Source organism: Pholis gunnellus (assembly GCF_910591455.1).
Source record: "Pholis gunnellus genome assembly, chromosome: 16".
In the NCBI taxonomy this organism is placed as follows: domain Eukaryota; kingdom Metazoa; phylum Chordata; class Actinopteri; order Perciformes; family Pholidae; genus Pholis; species Pholis gunnellus.
In genome coordinates this window covers 21229718-21247269 of record NC_136543.1, presented here as the reverse complement: position 1 = coordinate 21247269, position 17552 = coordinate 21229718, and the positions used below count along the sequence as shown (strand labels likewise).

The window sequence follows — 17552 nt, the reverse complement described above, 5'->3', positions numbered from 1 at the left end:
GAGCGGACATGCTGAGAGAAAGACACACTACACAGCAGCTGAACACAGAGACAACAGGTTGTGGTGAAAGATCAGAGTTAAGAAACACATGACAAGCTTTTTATTCAACTCCTTTGAAGGTAATTTACTGTAAGTACAGGTGGGGCCAAGTCTTTGCTTTGCAAGTCACAAGTTAATCTCTGACAAGTCCCTAAACATAACCAAGTCCTGTTGTTGTCTAAACCTAACTAAATATGCTTGTTGTCTAAACCTAACTAAATATGCTTGTTGTCTAAACCTAACTAAATATGTGTGTTGTCTAAACCTAACTAAAGATGTTTGTTGTCTAAACCTAACTAAATATGCTTGTTGTCTAAACCTAACTAAATACGTTTGTTGTCTAAACCTAACTAAAGATGTTTGTTGTCTAAACCTAACTAAATTCGTTTGTTGTCTAAACCTAACTAAATATGCTTGTTGTCTAAACCTAACTAAATACGTTTGTTGTCAAAACCTAACTAAATATGTTTGTTGTCTAAACCTAACTAAGTATGTTTGTTGTCTAAACCTAACTAAATATGTTTGTTGTCTAAACCTAACTAAGTATGTTTGTTGTCTAAACCTAACTAAATATGTTTGTTGTCTAAACCTAACTAAATATGTTTGTTGTCTAAACCTAACTAAATATGTTTGTTGTCTAAACCTAACTAAATACGTTTGTTGTCAAAACCTAACTAAATACATTTGTTGTCAAAACCTAACTAAATATGTTTGTTGTCTAAACCTAACTAAGTATGTTTGTTGTCTAAACCTAACTAAATATGTTTGTTGTCTAAACCTAACTAAATATGTTTGTTGTCTAAACCTAACTAAATATGTTTGTTGTCTAAACCTAACTAAGTATGTTTGTTGTCTAAACCTAACTAAATATGTTTGTTGTCTAAACCTAACTAAATATGTTTGTTGTCTAAACCTAACTAAATATGTTTGTTGTCTAAACCTAACTAAATATGTTTGTTGTCTAAACCTAACTAAGTCATGTCCTCTAACTCCCTGAGCTCAGTGTTTGGACGTCAGTATTCCTGCGTACAGACGTTGTGGTTTCATCTCTCACACTTTGGCTCAGACCTTTGGGTGAAGTCACACTTTAACAAAACATCTCAGAATACATTTTGAATTTTAAATGTAATCTCTTCGTGATTCCATGCAGCCACAGCGCCACCATGTGGCCGTTCAGGCTTCACTCTATGTTTCGTCTCTCAGCTCCTTTGTTCCACTTATTGAAGTGTTTTTGACGACTCAACGTTCATTTGATTTCATCTTTAATATAAGCTTTCACTCTGTGATCATGATTATGACTTACATATAGTTATTCATGTGCAAAGAACAAACAGGAGTAAGGTGTTCTCCATGAATAACTTTATTTTGATAACATCTGTATTCATAAACCCTCTTTTATATGACAAACAAATGCACTCTGTCTCAATGTGAGTATGTTTGCTTCCAAAGATGTAGAAATATTCTTTTAACTCGAACGCATTCTGATTCAAAGCTGCTGAGCATAAATAACATAAATATAAAAATGTTGCAGTATTTCCTCATCATGTACATCATTTATAGTCTCAAAACCGCTTTTTCAGTTTGGTTGATGTTCTCCAGCTGCCAGACAATGAGAACGAAGACGACAGTCGACAATCAGCAGAAGAAGAATTGGCCACAGATGAGGAGGAGCTGGAGGAGGTGATGGTGGAGGAGGTGATGGTGGAGGAGGAGCTAGAGGAGGAGGTGGAGGAGGAGCTGGAGGAGGTGATGGAGGACAAGTTCATAGTCAAACATCAATCAGTACAGAAGATGTTCAGGCATTTATCTTGATACGGAGATAAAATACATTTCTTTGAAAATATTACTTATTGCTTAAAAGCATCAGGAAAATATGGTTAAAGTATAAAACCTGTGACTTCATGAGAAACGTTCTTACCTGCAGTGACGTTACAGCCCAGAAGAACAGCCAACAGGCAGCTGCAGATACTCACCCTCATCTTGACTGAAATGATTCAGTCTCTTCACTTCTTCCTCCTTTCAGATGAGGACAGGAACTTTGTGGTTTAGTGTTTCTAAAACGAACACAGCTTTGACACACGTCTCTTTGCAGTCGATGAGCACTGATGGTTTTCATGGACACATACAAGTTCATGCGTCAACAAATGCTGTTTTAGTCCAACTTGAAGGTTTTATGTGGGTTCATTCACCGTCCTCATCCTCAGCTGCATCCTCTTCACTCTGAAGATCTTCTGACTGTTTCAGAGTATTTATTGTTGTTGTTCAACAGGGTTTCACAGTGAAATGCAGACTGCAGCCATTAACTCAACACAAAGATACACACAAACATCAGCCTCCTCCAGACCTGGAGCTGCTCTCCCTCCTGACTGGTCCAGAGCTCCTCCTGGTCCTCTTCAATGTGTGGGGGCTCCGGGTCCTCCTGGTCCTCTTCAATGTGTGGGGGCTCCGGGTCCTCCTGGTCCTCTTTAAATGAAAATAAACCTCGCAAATAATAAAAAATAATTAGATGGTGAATTTGTCACCATCCCAGAGCCCCCACACATTAATACACATAAAATAACGCATTAAAAGCAGTTCATTCTAAATAAAGAGAGTGGCTGGTTTATTTAATTTAGGAAACATGTCGTTTTTTATATGAACATTTTGGAAAACGCACTCATAAAATCAGATTACCTGCACTAAGAACTATATACTGCATGTTTTTAGCTAATTAGCATAAATAAATGAGTGTGTTTTTATTGCATCAGCTGCACTGCTGAAAGAAGAGGAAGAGATGTTTCCCATCATGTCCTCGTGCGCCCCTCAGTGGAGTTATCTAATAACTTCTTCCCACACCCGAGACATTAAGATTACAAATAATAGTCATATTAAATGTTTTGTATTTCGCGTGTAATCTGACATAATGCAGTTTTACTTTCACAGTGCTGGAATCAAACAAAACTGTTGATTTGCGCTGATGAACCGTGATTGGCTAACGCGCATGTCAATTCAAGGCGGGGGCAGGGCGGAGCCTGGAACTCCTTCACGGCTATTGGTTCATTGTACCTGTCCATCAAAACGCGCTGATGCGATTGGGCCAAATCACCTCTAAAACGGCTTTCTCATCAACACCCTCCAATCGCACTCTATGAATCATCCCATTGGTTCTTCAAGACGTCAATCACGCCCTTTCCTCTTTTCTCATTGGCTGCTCTGTTTCAAATGGGCGGAGACTTTCCCCGGAAAAGTGCGTTTCCTTGTCTGTCATATGCGAAGCTAGCTGTTAGCCCGTCCCGTCGCTATCTGCAGCAGCACCACAACACAACGCCTCTGTGATTATTACTTATTATTATTAATATACTATGAGTACGGACCTAATATCTGATCTGGACACGCGCTTCTTCGCTGATAACCTCCTGACAAGCGAAGACTGGGGTGAGTTCACGCAATAAGCCTTTAAAACGGTAAATAAACGAGTCTTTTTAAACGATGCTAAGCTAACGGATGCTCATCCAGCAGCCGTTGAAACGAAGCTGAGGCGTTAAAAACTATTACATCTCCTTTTAAAATCTCCTTTATTCACATTAAAGGTTTTATATGATAACGAAGGTGAATTATGTGCGCGGTGTGTGTATATATATACGTGTGTGTGTGTGTGTGTGTGTGTGTGTGTGTGTGTACACTTCCTCAGTCAGAGGACCCGGATGTGTCAGTTTATCTCTGTGGGTTGAAGCGTGATATCATACGCTTCTTCTTCTCCTCCTTGTAAAACATGTTCTTGTGTTAATGTTGACATGTTCCTAGTCTAAACTCTCTTCATTACACAATCAGAGTGATATGGATCATAAGAGGTGTTATTATGGGCTGCATCTTAAAGTAAATGTAGTTTTAACCAATGTACTTCTAGTTTAATCTACCTGGTGTGAACCATATGGTGTGTACTAGTACACGGATGTCAATGAGACATGCCGTTAAGCATCTAGCCAGAAGTACACACTTCTGTACATAATATAGCATATAAATACACTATATGAACTGTGTGTATAAGTACGCTTTACATGTTTGCATTAAGAGATTATTATTTTAATAGTATTTATCTTTAATAAGTGAGGCAGCGTGATGATGATGATAAACATCTGTATTACTCGGGCTGTGTTCACTCATTACATCTTATCCTGGGAGCTTTATCATGTTTATCTCTTATGATTGATAATATTTATTATTATTATGTGAGAAACAATTAGAGACAGAAGTGAAAAACACCAGCTGCTGTTTAAAGGAGAAGTCTGGTTTATCTTTGAATTATTATCAACATTTGTTATTTCAATAATATTTAATTCTAACACATATCTGAGTTTACACCTTTCCGCCATAGAAAGCACATTTTTAAAATATTTTTTCAATCATTAAATATCTTTATGTGATGTATTTCCTGTTTTTATAATTAATACATTATTTATTTTATTACCTACTGCCTCTAAGATTCTGTTTTTGTGTCTGTAATTTAATTATTACAGATTGAATATTGTGTTTATAAAACTCTACATTTCATATTACATTTCTTACATTTTTATGTGATTTTGTTTAACAATGTGAGTTGGTAGAGCTGCAACTAATGCTTATTTTCATTACCGACCGTTTTTTTTTTAATTGCTTAACGTCAGACGTGACGTCATCATTTTACTTTAAAATATAAAAAATATTCCGTTTACAATAAAATATGATTAAAAACATAAAGTCTTGAGACGCTGGTTTTGCTGCATGAACGACTTTAAAAAGATGAATCGATCGTTAAACGAGTAATCGATCGATCGACTGATGCAACGCGATGTTTGAGTTCAATAGAGATTCAACTCATAATTCATTTAGTAGAATTCAACTTTCTGTTTTCATTCAAGAAGTCAGTTCACTATTCTCTGTATAGAAATGTGTCTGAATGTCTTTTCCAGAGAGAAGTTGATATATGTGAATGTATGAGGTGATGTTAACGCGCTCCTCTCCTCAGATGCCTGTCTGTACCAGTGTGAGAGCATGGAGGAGGGCGAGGACGCCGACGTCAGCCGGGGCCCGAAATACGAGCCGACGGTACGAAGACGAAAAGAAAAGAAGTTTCTGGTTTATTGTCCGAGAGTGAAACTGAAGAACACAAACGCTCCCTCAGCTTCACATGTTCACACATTAATAATAATACTTGGTTATATTCTCAAAGAGCTCACGCTTCAGATTGAGATTGTTTTAGTTGAGTTTTGTTGTAACAGCTGATCTCAAAGGATCCAGACTGTTTGTTTTAATCACCACCGTCACAAACACACATTCCAACAGTTAGAAACATCAGAAGATTATCTATTTTTAGTGTAAACAGCTCATAATTCATCTCTAATATCTATTTTATATTTATGTGAAAACATCTTCAAACTACTGGATTTTTACCAAAACTACATTTGACCGACTACACGTGAACACATCATGATAACCTTCAGCCAGTCCTCGTGTTCACTGAGCAGAGCCTGAAGGCATCATCGTGTCACTGAAGTGAACCTCCGTTTGTTAGCCGTTAGCGGTGCTGCTAACGTTACTAGCTCTCCTCTGATTGGTTGTTTACTATGACACATGATCAGAGACTAGAAACACGTGGATGATGTCCTGAATGTTCTCCTGACTGTTGAAGGAGAACCAGCGTCAGTAGAACTTTATTTCCCTCTGACGGTTAAACTGTTTCATCTCTTAGCGTTTATAACAGACTCCAGAACGTTTAGTCACAACAGCTGCTGTTTGTTTCTTTATCCAACATGAAGAAGGTCCGTGTTCTTCTTTATTTTACCCAAATGTTGAATTATTTATGAACTTATCAGCGTCTCTGTCACGTTCAGTCAGCAACATCAATCATTCTGTTAACCCTCAAGTCAGTTAGTTGAGACACACACACACACACACACACACACACACACACCTATATACACACACCTATACACATATATATATATATATATACACACACACACACACACACCTATATACACACACCTATACACATATATACACACACACACACACACACACACACACTGACTAATCCAGCAGTTGTTTTGCCCCCTCCCCCACAGTTCGACAATGACCTCGTGCTCACCCTCGATCCTGACAACCCCACGTCGCCGTGGCAACACCTTGACGACAACCTTCTCACAGGTACGAATCGACCAACAGGAAACACCTGAAGCCACAGAGACGCTTCGTCCTTTAACAAAACGTTGGTTGAGATTAAAAAGCAGCATCAGTCCTCCAATAATACTTCTTATATATACAGCTCAAAGCTCATTGGTTCATTCTGAAGTCATCGATCTTTAAAAACACAAATCTGTAGATTCATCTTTAAAGGCGCAGTGATCCCGTTAGTGTTTTCATTTAGAGGGTTTCAGTGAAGTTCTTCAGAAACAAAGTGATTTAAGTCTCTAACGTCATGAACGTTTATATGTTCTTATGTTAAGTTTTATGCACTTTATGACACATTTTATTATTAATATTAAGCCTTTAAAACCTCGTCTTGATGTTTCTGTCTCTGAAGGAGAAACTCCTGTGATCAAAAGTGAAATGACCATCACTCAACCGTTACCTGTGGAGATGTGTAAGTTCAGTTACACACACACACACACACTCGCACACACACACACACACACACACTTGTTTTACTGGTTTGTGTGTTTCTAGTGTTCAAGGTGAAAGCCGAGCCTCCTTCTCCGGCCTCCTCACTCGGGTCCGACTGCTCTTCTTTGTCACCGGACCCACAGGTGTGTTTAAAAATGAAAGACACAAGATATGTGTTAGTTTGTGTTCATAACGTTTGAAGGCGAGTGATTCATGCACAACATGAAAAGCATTGAAGATATTTGCAGCTGTATTTCTTTGTTCTTCCTGATGGTTTTTCACATTAAAAGCCTTCCTGTAACGGGGAAAAGCTGCAAGACTTTTAGTGTGAAAATACGTGTTGAGTTGAGTTCTTCCATCGATGAAGAAATAATCATAGTTTACCGAGTTTATCAAGGCAACAATAAAACACAGAGGAGCTTCACATTTCCATTCATTTAAGGAAATTAGAATAAAATAAGCCGTCAAAGTAGTTATTAGTTACATATTAACATTCACACGACGATGATGATGATGATGATGACGACGATGACGATGATGATGATGATGATGATGACGGTGACGATGGTAATAATCTCTCCCGTCCAGATCACGGTTAAAGGTGAAAACCCTCCGACTCCTCCGTACATGTACGGAGACATTCTGTCTCCTCCGCTGGGCTCCACGGAGATCACCGTGGCAACGTCAGGTGTACCCCCCCAACAGACACAGACGAGGTTACCGACGACGACGACGACGCAGATCCCGGCGGTCATCGTCAGCGGACGACCGACGCAGACCGGTGGGGTCAGACGCCGACATCGCGTTCGTGGAATCAAATCGTTTCACGAAGCCGTTTAAAACGACTCTAAACTGTCGTTTCTGTCTCCTGAAGTTTTTCCGGGTCCGCTGAAGACCTCCATCCTGAGCACCAAGCCCCCCATCCAGCCCAGACCGGTCTGTGTCACCACCATCCCCGTCACACAGACCTCCACACCGGCCAAGACCCTGATCCTGCAGGGCCTCCCCTCCATGGACCAGAGCAGACCTGGTGAAGAGACTTTGAGTTTGATGTCTGAACTCATTTCAGTTGTTTAAAGACTCCGAGCACTGACGACCCGTCTCTCTGCTGTCCCTCGTCCTCCTCTTCATCATCCTTTTATCTGTAAAACTCTTCTCTCCTCCGGTCTGTTCCCATCCCTTATTCCTCTTCACCCTTCCTCCCTTTTCACCGCCTCCTCCTCTTCCTCCTCCAGTGGTCTTGTCTCAGTCGGTGTGTCTCGGTTCGTCTCCGACCATAGTAAAGATGGAGCCCGTATCTCCCAGCATGCCTCAGCACTGCTCCAGCCCCACGGCTCCGCCCACCAGCAAACCCATCGTCCCGGCGACGACGGCGTTACCCGGCAACAACTCCAACGACATTGACGTGAGTAGAACCTGGAGAACGACGACGTGCAGCCTGAAACATCGGAGAAGTGACGAAGAAGTCCTCTCTGGTGTTTAGTCTGAAACAGAGCGGTTTGGTAACATCAGACCGACTCCTCTGACATAAGCTGAGATATAGAGATAGATCTATATCTATATAGATAGATCTCCATCGTTTCATATTCACTCCACCCGACCTCCTCCTCTTCCTCCTCATCCCTTATTCCTCTTTATCTTTTCTCCTCCTCCTCCTCCTCCCGGTGCAGATGAAGGTGCTGAAGCGGCAGCAGCGGATGATAAAGAACCGGGAGTCGGCCTGCCAGTCGAGGAAGAAGAAGAAGGAGTACCTGCAGAACCTGGAGGCTCAGCTCAGGGAGGCGCAGCAGGAGAACGAACGCCTCCGCCGGGAGAACCAGGCGCTGAGGGAGAGACTGGCCGGGAAAGAGGTGAGAGAGAGGAGGGAGAGGAGGGAGGTGAGGGAGAGGAGGGAGAGGAGAGAGAGAGGAGGGAGAGAGAGAGGAGGGAGGTGAGGGAGAGGAGGGAGAGAGAGAGGAGGGAGGTGAGGGAGAGGAGGGAGAGGAGGGAGAGAGAGAGGAGGGAGGTGAGAGAGAGGAGGGAGAGGAGGGAGAGAGAGAGAGAGGAGGGAGAGAGAGAGGAGGGAGAGGAGGGAGAGAGAGAGGAGGGAGGTGAGGGAGAGGAGGGAGGTGAGGGAGAGAGAGAGGAGGGAGGGGAGGTGACTCTTCATCTTCTTCGTCTCTTTCTTAAACAATGGTCTGCTCTCTAAATGTGTGAGGTAGTGACTTCATGGGCTCCATATAAATAAGATGCATAATAACGTTAAATGTCGTACAAGCTTCCTCCTCTCCTCCTCTTCCTCCTCTTCCTCCTCATGAGTATCCTTCAATGCTTCGTTCATCTCTGTCTCAGCTGTCATCGACGAAGCTGAGCAGGTTGATGTTAAAGTCAAAGAAAAGGGCAGAACACAACGTGAGAGAGATCTTATTTAGTGAGCATAAACACACGGGAGCGTTGTGACCCTAGAGAATCAGGTGAACAACATGTAACGTGACGTGAACTTACTGATTTCATGAACGTTTTCAAAGATTAAAGAACTATTTTCTTAGTATAAAGACGAGTCTCGGAAAAACCCGGAAAGCCGTTGACCAATTTTCCAGTCGATGAAAGTGAAACACAAAGTCAAGTGTTTGAATCGGTTGAATAATGTCCGACTGTTCAACGTGTTTGGTTCAGTTGCTAAAGTTGAGGCGTCATTTCTGAACGTGTGAAAGATGATGTCATAGATAAAAGTTAAAGAATAAAGACGGCTCGTCTGAGGAAAGCTACTGGAAGAGAAAAGAACCTGTGAGCTGACAGTTAATTATTTGTGACAGTCTGAGCAACCTGCAGAACTTGCAGAGCAGAAACGTTTCCTGGAGAAGAGAAACGATCCTCACTGAGCGACTGAAGAGCTCCTTCTGCTGCAGCACCGAACTCACAGGAAGTCACAACTGAGTCCTCTTCAAGTCATCACGACTCCTCATCCGTCTTTAATCAGGTCTAACTTCTACAGACCTCAACACTCACTATGTTTTACTGTTTAGTCCGTGATTAAGATACGACGCAGTTAACCGACGGATTCAGAGTGAAAATGTGGAAGAAAAGCTTCGTTACAGTCGTCTGAACTAAAGTCTTTGTGTCATTTTCCGTCCGGCTCAGAGTTGTTGGGATACTTTGTGTCGTCGTTCGTTCAGGTTCCTCCGGTTCCTTTGAATCAGTTAAAGGTTGACGTGTTGACGTGTTGACGTGTTGACGTGTTGACGTGTTGATGTGTTGACGTGTTGACGTGTTGACGTGTTGGTGGAGCTTTGTGGGTCAACACACGTGCAGCTTTGTCTGCTTTTATTCTGAGGTGCACGTTTCGCTGTCTCTTATCTTTTCATGTGTTAAAGGAAACCCTGACTGCTTCCCCCTGATTTGAATGTGTTCATGTTCATGCAGCAGGGGGATCAGGGTCTTAGAGGTTAAATCAGGAGGACGTCTCACTGCTCAGTGTTCTAGAGTGAGGAAAGAAGAAAACACTCCTGCTGACTCAGCAGGTTTACAGTTCAGCTGAACCTCGGTAAACAACAAACAGGTTGAACACGAGGAAATACGTCTCCAGAGAGACTTCACAACCCTAAAACACTTCAAGCCTGTAAAACCTGAAACTAATATGTAAATTATGAATATTTCTTTATTCTTCTTGAGTTGAATGCAGACACAAGAACAGTGTAGTTGTTGTGAAGTTAAGAGTTGTAACTTTCCTTCTTCCTGCAGAATGTTGTGTTCATTGTTTATTTATTATGAGCTTCATGAGTTTCTCTTCTGTGTTTCAGGGCAGCGACTCAGCGAGCAACAAGAGGGCCGTGTGTGTCATGGCCGTCCTGCTGTTCATGACCTTCAGCTTCGGACCCGTCAGGTAACCGCAACACTTTGACCCAATTCCTGAACCTCCTCACTGACTCACTGACTGACTGACTGACTCACTGACTCACTGACTCACTCACTGACTCACTGACTCACTGACTCACTCACTGACTCACTGACTCACTGACTCACTCACTCACTGACTCACTGACTCACTGACTCACTGACTGACTCACTGACTCACTGACTGACTCACTGACTCACTGACTCACTCACTGACTCACTGACTCACTGACTGACTCACTGACTCACTGACTCACTCAATCACTCACTGACTCACTCACTGACTCACTGACTCACTCACTGACTCACTGACTCACTCACTGACTCACTGACTCACTGACTGACTCACTCACTGACTCACTGACTCACTCACTGACTCACTGACTCACTGACTGACAAACTGACTCACTGTCATATTAAAGTTACTCAGAAACATTAAGGGTTAAAGATGGAACAAAAACAAACATGAAATCAGAGATTATTTATTCATCAAATATTAGATTTAGTTATGGAAGCTGTTTTGACAAAAACGAGTAAATAGATTGTATGAAATGAGTTTCATCAGTTTTCTCTGTTTTATAAATCAAACTTACTTTCCTCAGTAAACGGAAATGAACCGTAAAGTGACTGAAAACATTCTGAGTTAATGAACTATGAGTTAATGTCACGTTAATAAATCCTGCAGCGTATTTAAATCATGAAAACGTTCTTCATAAACAATCAGATGTCTGAGCTCTCTGACTTCTTCCGTCCCGCAGCATCTCAGACAGGAAGCTCTCTGGCCTTCAGGACGGCGTGGTGACGTACACGGGACGACGGCTGCTGGAGATCGAACAACAACAACAACGGCAACAACAACAACAACAACAACAACAACAGCCTCCGAGCAGAGTGGAGGACACAGCGGAGACGGAGGAGGACGCAGGAGACGAGGCTGCAGAGTTCACTCAGTTCAGGTGAGGAGAGTCCGACGGAGGAAAGCTGGAGTTTACATGACATTTACATGACTTTCCTTCTTTAAACACGTTTATATCTCCACCGTTGGTTCACTTCCACCGTTCATACTGTCAGCCGAGGCTCAAACTAATCAGCAGGTTTTCATTAGAGGACGAGACAAATCATTCAGTAACCGAGTAACACGTGCAGAATGTAGGAATGTAATGATAAGGAAGGAGTGATTAGACAAGACAAGAGGAAAGGAAAGACAGATAATGAAGGAGGGACTGGGGAAAGGAAAGAAGGATGGAGGGAAGGAAACAAGAAAGGGAAAAGAGAAATATGGGAGGAAACAAACAATGCTGTGAGCTCACACTTCAGTAGATGATCTTTTGTCTTTCCTTTCTTTCTATCCCCCCTCCTCCTCCTCCTCCTCCTCCTCCTCCTCCTCCTCCTCCTCCTCCTCAGGAACCTGAGTGACGTGTTCAGTGACATGAAGGATCTGGTTCTTCAGGACATCGATCGTTACTTCAGCTCTTCAGACTGCAGACAGTTCAACCGCTCAGAGTCTCTCAGGTCAGTCACACATCTTTAATACATCTTTATACATATTAATACATGAATATATATGTATTAATACATGAATATATATGTATTAATATATATTAATATATATTTATATGAGTGTTTGTCCTCCTCTGGGCATTCTTCATCTCCTCCTCATCTCCCCTTTTCCCTTCTTTCCTTCCTTCTTTCCTTCCTTCCTTCTGTCTGTTTCTTGACAGGTTTTTTAGATATTGTGTGAACTTTGTCACACCGCTTACAGGAAGTCACATCACATGTTCCTCTCCGTTTAAAGTCTCGTTTCTTTCCTCTTGTTTTACAGACTAGCAGACGAGTTGAGAGGTTGGGTTCAACGACACCAGATCGACCGGAAGAAGTCTGGAGGAAAACCCAAAGTCGCCAAGAAAGCCAAGATCGCCCAGGTTCAGTAGAAGCCCTCCTCCTCCTCCTCTTCTGCTTCCTCTTCCTCTTAATGCTTCTTCTTCGTGATATTAATTGTTCTTCCGTCTCGTTTTGTTTGTTGCAGAAAGCTCAGCTGAGGAAGACGAACTTCTCCAGATATCTTCCGATCCAGGCTCACCGCTCCATCGAGAGGTTCAGTTTATGATACGAGACGTTTCTTTAGTTTCTCCTGTGAGGAGTTCATTCAGGCTGTTCAAATGCAAAGCTTTATGAAACTGAGAATATATCTACACACACTTTACACACTGAAAGTACAACCTGTGAGTTTCTGTCAGCTGGGTGAAGACAAGAAACGCTTTATGAGAAAATCTAAATGAGCTCATAACTGATATTTAATTGTTTTATTAAAGATGAAAACAAGAACTACAGCTGATGGTAACATGACCAATATTTCAGTCGGCGAAACGATTTCTTTGAGTCTTTTATTTTGTAGTGAGACTCAATAACGACCCTGAACTTCCTGTTCCTGTGTGCAGTCAGCTGCAGGTGCTTCCTGGTCCTGAGGTCACTTACAGCGACTTCCTGGACGCCATCGACCGCAGAGAGGACACTTTCTACGTCGTCTCCTTCAGACGGGTACGACGCATGATGAAACATTGAAGGGTTTCACTGTAACATGATACTTTTAGACATTTAAATGTGTCTAATATGCAGGAAGTCACAGTTCATCCATTGGTTTTCTTTAGAGTCATCTTAATAAAGATGCTTTTGTTTGAAAATGACTGCTCCACCGCTCGTGTTTCTGTGTTTGTAGTCATGTTGATGGGTTCAAACCTGGTCTGTGTCTCTCTACAGGATCACCTGCTGCTGCCGGCCATCAGCCACAATAAAACCAGCCGACCTAAGATGTCTCTGGTGATGCCGGCCATGTCTGTGAACGGTGAGTCTCAACGTCAATCTGTTGTCATGAGAGAAGACTCCTGGCTGGATGAAAGATGATGCTCAGAACTTAAGTACAGAGTTAGAAGAAAAGTTAAAAAAGGAAAATTACATAAAAAAATACATTTATGAGGTTATTTTCAGATTTGTTTTGATAGAAAAACCATAAAATCGACCAAAAAGCAAACCGTCTCTGGCATGTGAGTAAAACGTTTGCCTTCTTGTCTTTCTCCCGCTCTTTCTCCTCACCCTTTTCCTTCCCTTTGTCCCCCCAGAGAGCCTCTATAACTCCTCCCATGGCTACGAGATGATGATGCAGGTCGACTGTGAGGTCATGGACACCCGCATCGTCCCCATCAAGTCCTCCGCCGTCCCGCCGTCTCTCCGCGACCCGCCTCCGCCTCCCCCCTCCTCCCCCCACCACCACCACGGGAACCACACCTCGCTGCGAGGGCGCCACCACCACCACCACTCGTCTCAGAGGCAACCTTTACCCGCCCGCCGACGGACAGACGAATATCTAATCAGCCAATCGGAAGGGGTCTGAGGGAAAGGTTAAAGGTTTCACGTTGGAGTCTTTAGAAAACGTCTTCTTCACCTTCATCATCGGCAGGTAACGCTCACACATCTCTGCTCTCTGGAGAAAGTTTCCCGCAGTTTTTCTGGAAACCGGAGAAGTCGTGAAAAACGTCCACGAAAAACCTGCAGGAGGATTCAAATCACTAATTCAAAATGGCCGACAGAGCCGATAGAAACTCGACTCTCTGTGGAAGATAATATTCTAATATATATATATATATATATATATATATATATATATATATATATATGAATATACTTGTAGACGTTGGGTGCAGACCCGGCAGCACAACGCACTTAGAAATTAATCCTGCGTTTTTAATATTTAATTGTGAAAGTGTACCGTTTGAATGACGCGTGGACGACAGGAAGTGGCTGTGATTGGTCCAGCAGACACAGCTGCACAGTCACACCTGTAGAAACCTAAAAACTCACCTGTTGATCAGCAATAAACCCGTTGGTGTTAAAGTTGTAGCTGTGCAGCTCCAGCAGGACGGACGTGAGGTCACTTCCTGTTTTCCTCGACACTACTGATGGTTTCTGAGGAGTTAACGTTTGTATATTTGTGTCGTTGTGACTTTCGCTTTTGTCGGTTTTTGCTGCGTGAAGCTGGATCTTAATGCTGGAAGAACATACAAGGAACTATACGCAATATATCAACGTTCATCTTTATTATTGATTATTGTGACTGTTTGTCCACCCAACATGGAGGCAAAGCTTCTATCAATAGATCGGTGACGTTGATCAAACAGCTGAAACATGTTGATCTTTGTAGCTTCAGCTAACAAAAAGAAGCTCACTATCATTTTTATCATTTTTATTTTTATTATGCTAAAGGTGAAACTAAGCGGTCGATTAATTAATCAGTTAATTCTTTCAGTCATTTTTCAACCCTAAATGGCCCCAAAGAATTCCACAAATGTCGAGACTTTGCTGCTTTTCCTGTTCGTTTATCATCCGACATGTAATATATCTGGATATTGAAAAGAAAACTAATAATAATATGCAGATTAATTAAAAAAAAAATGTAAATGAAATAGCTTTTATGGGCAGCCTGTAAGCTGCTCTTTAAACGTCCTGTGATCATTCAAAAATACGTTATAGGAGTAAAAAACATCAATGGCGAAATAATTATAATAAGTTAAAGTTCTCTATTCATTCGCTCCTTGATTCTGTTATTCTGTGTAACGTACACCTTCCATTGATATAATCGTCTCTGATTCATTAACAATAAACGTCCATAAATCTGCTGAGGAACCATGAAAAGAATTGTCACGTTTGAGGTTTTCTTCAGTGATCCAGTGACGGGCGTTCATACGTCCACAGCTACACTGCTAACAGATGATTCTGCATCCTTTAAAGGTCCCAAAAAGCCAAAATATAACCAACTAACAAGCGTTAACGTCCCAAAAGGAGAAGCTTACTGAATAAAGATGTTAAAGCATAAATAATATTGGGTTATAATCCAGACTAAACCTTCAGAAGTTCACTAAGATCCGGCTTCATGTGGCGCCCGTCAGGTTCTAGTTTATTTGATATAAAATCTTGTTTGTGTTGAATGGGTTATTTAATAGTTGTAAATATGTGTTTCCTTCTGTAGATATTTCTCTTTGTCACCTTTTTTATATTTTTTTATTTCTTTGTCTTTGGATCTTTTGACAACAAAAAGAATAATAATAAAAAAAAGAGTAAAAGTTTATATAATAAAGCGACTCGGAGGGTAAAAACAGACGGCTGGTGTTTCATATTCAGTTCATCGATGTTCTGTCCTGATAAAGTACGTTTATGGAAATATAAATATTTTATATTGTACAGAATTAACTTTCATTAAGTTTCAGCTTTTAGTTTAAACATCTAAAACCATCTCGGAGAAGATCATGAAAACAAGACAATCTTCTTCTTTTTACTTGTAAAATGAAGTTTGTACAAAATGTCTCAAACATTTAACGCTTCCTGTTTTAGAAATGTTTCTAATCTCTTTTTTTTTTTTTTTTTTTTTTTTTTTGGGGGGTTTTTGCCTCTCGCGTATCTAACAACTTAAAAAGAGTCACTCCACAAGTTTTACACATCAAGATCAGTTTCCTTCCTTTAAGAGCAAAACACAAAGTTTGACAATCAAAGAAATAAAAACTTGAGTTTTAACATTCACATATTTTACTTTTAGAAAAAGAACTTCCTGAATATTTTGTATTTGATAATAAAACGTGTAAAAATCAAGATTCAGTAAAATAAAAGTTTATTATTTTTATTTCTTCACCGTTTTTACATAAATAAATAAACACAGAACTCCTCCGTGATTTGTAGTTTTGACTCTTTTGATTTTACAGACGAGATGTAACACGTTGATCATCAGTCAGACTTTGTTACCTCTGACCTGAGCCACGCTAGCTGTTTCCCTCCGTTTCCAGTCTTTATGCTAAGCTAAGCTAAGCAGCACTGTTCCTTTAACTACTACTGACTTTAAACTCTTTATTTCTGACTCTGGTTTTTTATTTTCATGTTTTATTTGTGGAGCTCGTCGTCGTCGTCCCGCTGAACTGCAAGTCTGGAAAAAAATATATAAAAATGCTTTTTTGTTTTTGTCTTTTTATACTGATTGATTGAATTTGTTACTTTTTGTGTAAATAAATAAAGATTAAAAAAAAAAGTGGAAATGAAGTTAAATGTTGAAGAGAGCGACTGAGAGACAGATGTTCTCATGAAAACATCCGTTTCCTGATTTAAACAAATGTTTTGTTCAATATTTCCCCTCTGGTTGGTGGTTTGTAACTGGCTTTACTTCCTGTTTAAAATAATAGTTACTATCAGTTATTTTCCTCAATAAATCTAATGTGTTTGAGTCACAAAATGTCCAGAAGAAAACCAGCAAAGATTCACTTATTTACTAAATAAATCAACTTGAACGCAGACCGAATATCAAAATAGTTGCAGATTAATTTTCAAATAATTTAAGTGATTTATTTACTTTATTCCTTAAATCTGATATTTCTGAAATCATAAATGTGTGAGTTACAAACTTTGAATGTGTGATTGTGACGTTTGAGGAAGAATTTTAGTTAAAAACCACCGAGTCCAGTTTTTTTTACTGTCAGACGTTTAAAAAGGATTCCTCACACACACACACACACATACACCTGTGGTAACGATGTAAATACGATCTCTCTATATCTATATATATATATATATATATATATATATATATATATACACACACACACACACACACACACACACACACACACACACACAGTTTGCTACTTTTGTTGTCCTTTTTATTATTTAAATATGTAAATACATCTTTCTAATTCCACGACTCATCTGAACTTCTGTCTTCTGTTGTTTGTAGGAACCGAAGCGTTAAGTTTGATAAAGATTTAATAAACTAAATCAGATCTCCTGTTTGAGTTTCATTAACGGTGTTTTTCTGTTAAATAAGTTTGTTATTAATGACGTCGATCAGCTGATCATCACTGATAAACAGGTTTGTGTGATCGGCTTCATGTCGGAGGACGGGTTAACATCTCTGCAGAGAATAACTTTATTAAGTCTAAAGCACTCGCCTGTATGTGTGAGCTCACAGCTACGCTGTGATGTCACAT

General features: G+C 40.7%; 1 protein-coding gene across 1 annotated transcript; it reads left to right on the top strand.

Annotated features, from left to right (window-relative positions):
* The first annotated feature begins 3319 nt into the window (after positions 1 to 3319).
* atf6b (activating transcription factor 6 beta) lies at positions 3320 to 16068 on the top strand. Its single transcript, XM_079176602.1, has 17 exons — positions 3320 to 3453; positions 5024 to 5103; positions 6123 to 6204; positions 6581 to 6640; positions 6724 to 6803; positions 7249 to 7441; positions 7535 to 7690; positions 7896 to 8065; positions 8331 to 8510; positions 10440 to 10522; positions 11292 to 11489; positions 11938 to 12045; positions 12356 to 12455; positions 12560 to 12627; positions 12972 to 13071; positions 13291 to 13375; positions 13650 to 16068. Exons 1-17 carry the CDS (start codon positions 3381 to 3383, stop codon positions 13919 to 13921), a joined length of 2088 nt encoding a protein of 695 aa, XP_079032728.1. The 5' UTR covers positions 3320 to 3380; the 3' UTR covers positions 13922 to 16068.
* The last annotated feature ends 1484 nt before the right edge of the window (positions 16069 to 17552 follow it).

Excerpts from the sequence above, each read along its gene's own strand:
- atf6b (XM_079176602.1), top strand. The coding sequence starts at position 3,381 with ATGAGTACGGACCTAATATCTGATCTGGACACGCGCTTCTTCGCTGAT. Across the intron at positions 8,066-8,330 it reads ACAACTCCAACGACATTGAC|ATGAAGGTGCTGAAGCGGCA; the intron begins GTGAGTAGAACC and ends CTCCCGGTGCAG. Across the intron at positions 10,523-11,291 it reads TTCAGCTTCGGACCCGTCAG|CATCTCAGACAGGAAGCTCT; the intron begins GTAACCGCAACA and ends TCCGTCCCGCAG.